This window comes from Mastigoproctus giganteus, chromosome 14 (genome assembly GCF_048544385.1).
Source record: "Mastigoproctus giganteus isolate SK-2022 chromosome 14, ASM4854438v1, whole genome shotgun sequence".
In the NCBI taxonomy this organism is placed as follows: Eukaryota; Metazoa; Arthropoda; class Arachnida; order Uropygi; family Thelyphonidae; genus Mastigoproctus; species Mastigoproctus giganteus.
This window is the reverse complement of record NC_143588.1, coordinates 62980775-62991739: the sequence shown is the minus strand read 5'-3', so window position 1 is coordinate 62991739 and position 10965 is coordinate 62980775. Positions and strand designations below refer to the sequence as shown.

At 37.1% G+C, this 10965-nt stretch overlaps 1 protein-coding gene across 1 annotated transcript in view; it reads right to left on the bottom strand.

The window, feature by feature from the left end:
* Positions 1-357: 357 nt before the first annotated feature.
* The window catches only part of mRpL45 (mitochondrial ribosomal protein L45), a 159321-nt gene continuing 148713 nt past the window's right edge, over positions 358-10965 (bottom strand). Inside the window, exon 8 of the mRNA XM_090388873.1 lies at positions 358-725. Within this exon, the coding sequence (XP_090244999.1) occupies positions 429-725 (297 nt within the window). The 3' untranslated portion in view covers positions 358-428. The remainder of the gene's footprint in view (positions 726-10965) is intronic.

Here is a 10965-nt window from a genome sequence, read left to right as displayed (position 1 = left end):
TCACGTAGATGACTATTGTCATCCACTCCAATTTGCACCCAAAATGGAGTGGATGACACAGAATACACAGCTGCTCTCAAGTCACACTGAAACTATGAATTAGGGTAAAATGGGAAGGTACTGAGAACTTCACCTACAGAGGTGAAATTTTCAGTACCAAGTACCAAACATGGATAAGAGTTTTAAATATTGTGGATGCCCATTGTAATCCACACAACCAAACAAGGGTTAATTATATAAATTAGCAATATTTTGTCACAAAATGCACTCTAACAATTTAGAGGCCATCCTGTACTAAATTTGTTTTGTGAAAAATTTGAAAGCAACTGTTTTGTGTACTTTCTTTAAAAACGAGAGAAAGATTTTAGCTTATTTTATTAATTCAGAATATCTACATTTCATACAAACACAACACAATAGCACAAATTTTATGCTGCACTAGTCCTTTCCTGTATCTCTTTCTCATTATCTTGCTTTACCTGTTCAGTTTCTTTTGATTTTGTTTCCCTTTCATCAAATGTTTCATTACGAATATCAAATTTTCTGAATGTCTTGAGAATTGGATCTTTTCTTGGCATCCAGTCTGGAATTATCTTGGCATGGATACGCCAAGTTCCATATTCATCTGCAATATGTTTCTCAAACACAACGTATTCTAATACATCTTTAATAACAGATTCACTTCCATGCATTAGTCGACCAAATCTGTCATAAATAGCTAGTGTCTGAGGGGAGAAAAATAAGAGGAAGGAGAATGTAGAAATTGTTAAACTCATAATTTACGGTTATTTTAATATTAACAACAACAACATCACTAATTAAATGTTGTTACTGTTACAGTGAATTCAATAAACACAAGATTTAGCAAAAAAGAGAGAGAAAAAAACAGAGAAAAAAACTAATTATACATATATACATAGACTGCTTCTCTTTTCACATGCCACCCCCACCTCCATGTAAAAGTTTTACTGGCATATCAAGCAAAGTCAATAGACAAAGTATTCTTGGCACATGACATGAAAACAATGTTTCTAGAGAAGGCAATGTTAAGTAATTTAGTCAGACAAAATCTGGTATTCATATTCAAAAAAACCTATATGAAAGAACCACCATCATCCCTCACAAGAAGGATGTTGGCTGAACACATATACACACACAGATGATGTATAACCACAGCTGCCCATCAACTACAAATACCACGTAAACATTTTTTATTTATTTTTAATTTTTTTATTTATTGCACTAGGTGGTCCCAGCCAGCTTTCCTGGCAACACTGCCACCTATTTACAATACTGTACAGATAATTACAGACATACAACCACCAATTAATACCCACTCCATCATGAGACACTGAAGTACTGAAGCTCATGTAATGTGAATATGAAGTCCCTGCCACGAAAAATAGTTACTGAGAAATTGCAGTTAGTTCATGCAATCTCAATGTGATGTCCAGTCTGGGAAAAGTCTTTTTAATAAATGAAATTTAATCTGGAGAGCTGAATGAACTCCATACCGTGGAAGTATTTACATCAGTAAACTGCAGTCAGAAGAGGAATATAAATCTGCTCAAAGTACATAATTTTCACAATCCTTCACATATACTTAGTTAGCCATTGACGTTTCCAATGGCCATTAAACCTCTCCACATGGATTTGTGAAATACCATAGTCAACATTTCTTTTTTTCCCATTTATTGAGTAAAGCAGCTCCTAGCCAAAAAACCTGGGAAATCTGCTATACATATTATAGACATGGTATAATAAACAAATATTAAACAATATCTTATATACATGAGAACAATGTACATCATCAAGTCAATTAGCACTACATGATGAACCAACTACAGTTAGGCCTCGCATAACGCGAGTTCGATTAACACGATATTCAGTTAACACTATTTGAAAAAATGATACCACTTTTCACTTTAAACGATGCAAATTTCCAGTTAACGCGATCTTTTTTTTTTTTTATGCGATAGTTGAAAAAGATTTGAATCGCACGTTAAGCTTACCACGAGTCGTACGGTCAATAAACAAACATTTGCCTGCTGCCCACCTCAGTGTGTTCCATCAACCATTGGAAGAAGACTTGTTTGTTTCTTGCTAATAAAGTCAATGCAGACTTGCATTTAAAATTCACATTTTTAAAAATTCACATTTTTAAATGAGCCAAATGAAAATGTTACCGCGAAGGAGATAACGGTAAAAGAATTAGATGAAATCTTTCGTATCGCATAGAACCTCAAACAAAAGGTTTTATGTTCTCTGCAATATTTATTTCGCCAGGGCCCAGAGAAGATTGTTGTCGGCTACCGTAAATTGATTGATGAAAAGAGAAAGTCAACACTGTTCAAATATTTATGCAACAGTAATTTCTTCATTGTGTATTTTATGTCAGAGGTTCCCAAAGTTTCTCGGTTCACGGCGCCTTTAATGTCTCAGTAATTTTTTTCAAGGCGCACCCAGACCAAAAGATATACCTAACAGTTTCGTTTAGTAGTTAGGTCCAAACAACTTAATAAGAAATGCTGAAACTGTGAACTACCTCAAGCTAGTAGTTCGCACTGTCCGACAGATGTTGAGTATCGCTGTGTTTCCCTCAAAAATTTAAAATATTCCGCGGCGCACAGTTTAAGAACCGTTGTTTTATGCAATAAACATTTAATTCCATAATTATTTTCATTATCTTTTACATTATATACAGTTAAAAAGTTATTTAAAAGGTATTTTTAAAATTCTTTATGGACATTCCAGAAGGTCAAGGACCAATTATAATTTTTCCTATTGGTTATGATATTCGATTAACGCATTTCCGTTTTGCACGATGCGCTCGCGGGACGAATTAATCGCGTTAATCGAGGCCTGCCTGTATACTGTGCAATGGTTCTCCCGAACTCAGCTACAGCACAATGAGCTGGACAAGCAGGATAGATAGAATACTGAAGTCACTCCAACAGTAGAACGGCACAAGGAACTGCACAGCAAGGCAATATGTTCTTCTGATTCTGCTGCGGCACAAGAAGTTGTATGAATAACAATTCAAGGAACAGGAATCCACCAGCAGTAAGAGAGCTCAACAGAAGTTACCCATATTAACCAGCAAAACCAAGTTGAAAGGTGTTATTGAATGATCAAACCCAACAGTGTTGGTAGAAGCAGAAGTGGACACCCACTCATGATAGAAACAGAGTACCAACATCACTGTCCAGATCTGAAAAGAAATTTCTCTGTTTCTATATAAAAAATAACATACTAATCCATGTAAATAAAAGGGTACAGTCCACCAATTCATCCATTATAAAATCCAAACTCTTCCAATTGCAAAAGAATATTCCTTCTTGCAAAAGCGGAATTTGCAAAATTTTGAAAGACAATTAAATTTTCCCTTGTTTTAATAAGTAATAGCTCAAGCCCATCCACCAAATGAGTAACATTAACAACATTACCTAGTAATTCCAGACATAAATTAGTACATTCCAAACAATCAAATATAACATGTTCCCATGTTTCTAGATCACCACATGTACAGTTGCATCTTTCTATGATTCTAAGACTATGCAGCTCAGCAAAAAATTATCCGTGACCTGTCAATAAGAATGTATAATGTATATTAGGTACCAACCAGAGAGGTTTAATATAATTTACACCATTAATATAGGGAAACAATTTGTTTCTGCCTTTTTCTGAACAATTCTATCTGCTTTGCAATTTTGTAAAAGGAGTAATGTAATTTAAAGTGTTAATTTCAATGTCTATCAACCCAGATTTTATTTCCCTTCTAAAATAAAAGGCCAGGTCTTTAAATACTGACTGTAAATCAAGCAGCATTTTGTCAGCCAACACCTGCAAAGGTTCCGTGGAAACCATTCTGCAGGCCATAATCATTTGAGTAATATAACTTAATGCATAGAATAAAGCTTTCTGGTGTAGTAGTATTTTTTTTTTTTTTTTTTTATGAAAACCCCAAACACGAGAGGTATTACTCACGAGAGAGAGAGAGTACTTAGTACCATGCTTGGGATGGAGGTTGACAAGACGAAAGAAGATATTTGTTGACATTAGACTTGAACTTATGTAGAGTGTAAATTTCAGGAAATACGTATGAGGGAAGGTTGTTCCAGAAAAGGCAGTTGAATGAATAAACGAGGAAGATGAAAAGTTGGTTCTGTGCGTTTGAAGTTGGACAGTAAATGGATGTTGGCTGGTGGCAGCATGTGTTTGGGCTGTTTTGAAAGAGAGAGAGAGAGGGAATTATAGAAGCCAATTCAAAAGAACAGTGGCCATAGAAATATCTGTAGAAAAGGCATGCAGCAGAAACAGTATGTCCATGAGACAGTGAGTGGAGAGACTGTTAGAGATGAGTCATTAATTAACCTAACTGCCCTCTTCTGAATGGAATCTAGAAGCCTGAGAGAGGTTTTGGGGGCACCACCCCAGATGTGGGAACAATATTCCATGGTAGGGCAGATTTGCGATTTGTATAGAGTGAACAGTTTAGAAGAAAAGTAATGCCGAGAGCGAAAGAGAAAACCAAGTTTTTTAGATGCAGAGGAAACAATATTTGTAATGTGCTTGTGCCAAGAGAGATTAAAAGTCAGGGTAATCCCCAAAAGAGATAAATCATTTTGCCTAGAAATCGGAGTGTCGCCAAAGCATAGGCGCAGAAGAATCCTTTTTGCAAGAGACAGGACAAGACGGAATTTTAGAAGGATTGAAATCTACTAAGTTGTCTTTGCCCCACTGGACAATTACCTGAAGATTGGTATTTAAGGAATTGGTAGCAGATTTTTGAGAAGTTGAAGCTGATTGAGTAGGGCAAGGTTTCTCAAAATCGAAAGTAGAATGCAATGTGCTATCATCGGCAAAACTATGGATAAGACTTCCAGTCAATGGAAGAAGGTCATTAATATACAAGAGGAAAACAGTGGGGTAAGGAACTGAACCTTGGGGTACACCAGCATTAGTGGAGAAGTTAGAAGACAGAGAGCTGTCTACCATCACCCTCAGTGAGTGATCAGAGAGAAAACTGGATAACCAATTACAGAAAACAGTTGGCAAACCATAAGATGGAAGTTTGTTTAGAAGACCTTTATGCCAAAGACGATCGAAAGCCTTTGAGATGTCAATATCAACTGCTTGTGTTTCACTGAAAGTTTCCACTGAATTTGTCCATAAATGGGTAACATAAGCCAGAATATCACCAGTGGATCGACACTGATGGAATCCATACTGGCAATCTGAAGTGCCTAAAGGACCACTCACTTCGACCGTTTACTTAGAAGGGTTGTTTATGAGAAAAAGATCAAGTGTGTTGGCTGTATGGTTAGGATTGTCTGGTATTCTTGTAGGTAAATGAACAATCTGTGCAAGGTCATTAGTAATTGCAAAAGTCTCAGCATCTCGACCAACTGGATCAGTGTGACTAGAAAACTGATGCCAGCTGGAGTTGTGAACATTAAAATCGCCAAAGAAAATTACCCCACTGTTAGGAAAGTTGGACTGGAGAAAGTCAAGTTGCAAAGAGAGGAAGTCAAAGAGCTCCAAGTGATTAGTGGAGTTGGGAGAACAGTAAAGACAACAAATGAATTTGATACAATGAGGTAGAGAGATTTTAAGCCAGAGAAAATCGAAAAGAGCAGATTCCAAATTACCAAGTCTCTGACAGGGAATATCGGAACGGACATATGCACAAGTACCACCTTTGAGGCGAAAGGAATCATACAGGAAATAATTTGGGCAACCGAGATGAGCAGTAGTTTAGTCAACCTATAACCGAGAGTCTGTCAGAAAAAGTGTACAGGGTTTGGCAGACTAAGTGGAAATTGACATCGCTGAGATTAGAATTGAGACCACATATATTTGTGAAATGAACTAGTAAGTGTTTGGGAGGTTTAGATCTTTTTGTAGTTGTAATGGAGGTGTATGAGCTTATGTAGTATCAGACCCAAAAAAAAAAAAAAATTTTCACACATCCATTCCCTCTAAAAGTTTGTCCAGTTTCTCCTTGAATTTATTTAAGCTATCAACTTCCACAATAACATATGGAAGTTTGTTCCAACAATTACCCACCTGCTGGCTAAAGGCAAATTTCTGCACATCTATTCTACAACTGTCTTTCCTTAATTTCAATTTATACCCCCTCAGGTTCGTAATCTGAGCAAGCGGAAGAATCCCATCAGAATTTGGTGTGCTCAACCCATTAAAGGCCTTATACAACTCAATCAGATCACCTTGCAGGTGTCTAGTCTCCAGCCACTGCAATTTGCATAACTTCAGCCTTTCTTGGTAAGAGGACGCCTTTGTTCCCCTCACCAATCTTGTTGCTCTTCTCTGTACACGCTCAAACAACTCTACATCCTCCCTAAAATGAGGCCTCCAGACGTGTATACAGTACTCAAGGCGTGGGCTGATCATTGCCTTATACAAAGGGATAATCACCTCCTTTTCCATACTAGCAATATTCCTGTATATAATTTACAATACCCCATGATCTGCTCTGGCAGCCTGTCTGCATTGCTCAGAAAACTTCATATCTTACTGCACAATTACTCCCAGATCTTTTTTTCATTTTCTACTACCCTAAGTGTAGTAGAACACAGTTGGTACATTTCTCTGGGGTTATTTCTACCCATATGCAGCACTTTGCATTTGTCAATATTAAACTTCAGTTGCCACTTCTCAGCCCATTTACCCAAATTTTCTAGATCCTGCTGCAGTAGCACACTGCCATTACTGTCATTAATAACCCTCTCAACCTTTGTTTCAACTGCAAACTTCGACATTAAGTCTGATATACCTTCATCAATATCACTGATAAATATACAAAACAACAGTGGGCCCAACACGAAACCCTAGGGACCACCATTTTATCCATCTTTGGATAAAATGGTGGTCCATTTTATAAAATGGTAGCAACTTACCCTTAATTCCATACTGCACCAATTTGTACAGTAGTCTATCATGTACAACAGTGTCAAAAGCCTCCTGAAATCCAAGTACAGGTGACCCCCGCTTAACGCTGATCATTCGTTCCGGAAAAACAGAGTGCTAAGTGAATCCGCGCTAAGCGAGCGCCGCTTTCCCATAAGGTAACATATGTATTTGTGAGCTGCGGTCGGTGCCATAGGATATTTCCTAATCAATAATAAACGGTAATGAAAAGATGCACAAATGTCGGTCAAAATATTTAATATTCAAATATTTGCACATATAAAATATTCTGCATTACATACGTATAATTATGTGGTAACTACTTGCGTCTCAAAAGTAAACAAAATTCCAATTAAAATAATGAATTTAATTGATTTAATTTAATGGATGAATTTAATCATGAAAAATGTGTGGATTTTGAGTTGAACTTTGGCCCTCTTCCAAATAAACTAAAAGGGGTATTAATTTTAAATGGCCCGCAGCGTTACCACCCAACAATAAAGTCAACCGATATTTCGCCGCTTTGAAACTTGGCATGTTTTTTGTTCTTTCAATATGAAACTTCTTTTAGGCATTCGTTTCCACAAAAGTCCTGCTTCATCTATGTTAAAAACTTGTTGAGAAGTATAACACATAATACCCCTCTTCAATAATTTTAACAAGTTCTTTTTTGAAAGTTTCGGCTCCTTAATCTGCACTAGCGGCTTCTCCCGGGATTTTAAATCTATTCTACCAGTTTTAAATGGTTCCACATTTTTTTTTTTAGGCGAGTTTTCTTCAGATCATCGTATTGGCTAATCTCTTTCTCTCTCTCTCTTTTTTTAATATTTAACTTAACTGAATTCTGCATTGGAATATTATCTTCAAAAAAATTAGTCTTTCCATTTCAATCCTAATAGCCGGTCTAGTCCTAGTTGTTTGCAGTGGAACAGCTATCTTTCCCGCTGCTAAAATTAATTCTTTATTTTTTCATAATTGTTCTTACAGTTAAGTTTGCGAGTCCTAAATTATGGCACACATCCGCTTGTCGTTGACCGGAATCGATTCGCTTCAAAACGTCTAATTTAATTTTCAAATTCAGTCTTTTTCTTACATTTATAGTCTTCGTACTGCGCCCAGACGTTGTTGCATTTTCATTCCTGTAGGTCATTATTAGCTCTTCGAAAATATAACTGCATTGGTTGAATTAATTATGATACAATGTTCAAGTAAACTGTCCGTTACGCACGATGTCTAATACTGTACTGAGTGATAACTAGACTTCAGATAAATGCATATAACGCAAATATTACAAGCAATATATTTGATCATTTTTTAAAATGTTGATCTCGGAACTACGTAACAAGTGACTGTACTTAAATTAGCGTGAGAGAAAATTTCACTGAGCGTGGGAAAATTGCTCAAGTCGGCGTGGGAAACGTTTTAATGCTGTTTTGCTATTCATTTTCAAGCTATCGACTCCATCAAATGAAACGATTTCGTTAAATATGTCAAAAATGTAATCTGTAAAAGAGCGTTATAGTGATCTGTGACAGCGTTATAGTCAGATACGGGTTATAATATAAGAACAGCGTTATAGCGAATCAGCGTAAAGCAAACTGCGTTATAACGGGGGCCTGCTGTATATGATATCAAAATTCATATTTGCATCCAGTTCCTTTGTAACCTCATCATATTATCCAATAAAATTTTTCAGATAAGACTTTCCCTTAACAAACCCATGCTGTGTCTGAATTATTGCTGCAGTCTTGTCTAGATGATCCTGCAATGCATCTTTAACCAGTGACTCCATTATTTTCCCTGGAATGGAAGTTAAACTAACTGGTCTGTAATTACTCGTGTCACCCTTAGATCTCCCTTTGTGAATTGGGGATAACATTTGCATATCTACAGTCCGTGGGGACTTCCCCTGAGTCCAAGGATACTATCATAATTATAGCTACGGGTTTGCTTACTTCCTTTGCTGCCTTCTTTAATATAACTGAATAGATCCCAACCACCCCAGGTGCCTTTCTTATGTTAAACTTCAACAATTTCTCCTCCACTTTGCTCTCAGTTATTACATAATCATTAAGCACCCTATTACAGTTTTATAAACGTCTGGCATTTTCCTCCCTTAATAACTCCTCATGTGTGAATGTAGATGCAAAATACTCATTCAGTTTGTCAGTTATCTGAGCAGCATCATTAACAGTTGAACCATCGATATCAAGTGGACCAATCTCATTCATCCCCTTCGTCCTAGAGTTTATATAAGTAAAGAAGTCCTTGTTGCTTTTCTTAGCATCCTTTGTGACAGCGTTATAGTCAGATACGGGTTATAATATAAGAACAGCGTTATAGCGAATCAGCGTAAAGCAAACTGCGTTATAACGGGGGCCTGCTGTATATGATATCAAAATTCATTTTTGCATCCAGTTCCTTTGTAACCTCATCATATTATCCAATAAAATTTTTCAGATAAGACTTTCCCTTAACAAACCCATGCTGTGTCTGAATTATTGCTGCAGTCTTGTCTAGATGATCCTGCAATGCATCTTTAACCAGTGACTCCATTATTTTCCCTGGAATGGAAGTTAAACTAACTGGTCTGTAATTACTCGTGTCACCCTTAGATCTCCCTTTGTGAATTGGGGATAACATTTGCATATCTACAGTCCGTGGGGACTTCCCCTGAGTCCAAGGATACTATCATAATTATAGCTACGGGTTTGCTTACTTCCTTTGCTGCCTTCTTTAATATAACTGAATAGATCCCAACCACCCCAGGTGCCTTTCTTATGTTAAACTTCAACAATTTCTCCTCCACTTTGCTCTCAGTTATTACATAATCATTAAGCACCCTATTACAGTTTTATAAACGTCTGGCATTTTCCTCCCTTAATAACTCCTCATGTGTGAATGTAGATGCAAAATACTCATTCAGTTTGTCAGTTATCTGAGCGGCATCATTAACAGTTGAACCATCGATATCAAGTGGACCAATCTCATTCATCCCCTTCGTCCTAGAGTTTATATAAGTAAAGAAGTCCTTGTTGCTTTTCTTAGCATCCTTTGCGCCAAAGATTTCTCGTAATCTGCCTTCATTTGCTTAATCTCCTTTGTGACTTGATGACAGACTAACTTATATCTGCCATAGGTTTCTGTGTCACCTGATAATTTATATGCATACCATGTATTTTTCTTCCCTACCACAAGTCTCATTTGTTTATCTGACATCCATTTAGGCTTAAACCTTGAACAATATTTCTTAATCGGTATGAAAAGCCTAGTAGCTTCCATGATTAGTTCTTTGAATGCTTTCCACTTAGAGTTTGCTGTTGGTGACATCATCAGTTGGTCCCACTGTACACAATTTAAAAACTCTGAGAGAACCGTAGTCACCTTTACAGAAGCAAAAATCCTTCTCTTTACCCCTGATGGGTAATTATATCTTTTAAGTAAATTCCACATCAGTACACTGTGATCACTGCCACCTAGTGGTTCCTTTATCTGCAAATTCTTAATGCATGAATAACCACCACTGATAACCAGATCAAGAGTATTGCACTCTCTTGTTGCCTCTTGAACATACTGCTGCAGAAAACAATCATCCAATAAATCCACAAAAGTCTTGCTAGTGTGCGAGTGACCAACCCACAAGTTCCAGCCAATATCTGGGAAGTTAAAATCCTCCATAATAATACAATTTGATTTACTGGCCCATTCTATTTCTGTGTACAATTGTCCATTGCACTCATTAGAGTCATTAGGCCTATAACACACTCCTACTGTCATTTTTGCTTTTCCAGTGCCTATGTCACACCAAACTAACTCAACATTGCACTGTCCAACTATGCCAATTGGATGCACTTCCTTAGATTTTATGTTTTTCTTAATTAACGGCATAATCTCTCCTCCCTTCCTATCCTGTGTATCCTTTCTTGGCGCCTCCGTAGCCAGGTGGGAAGGAGCAGCAGTGCGTAGCACACGCTTCTTGATTAGACCGGGGTTCGAGCCCGTCACCACCAAATACGGAGGATGCGGAAAGGTTAA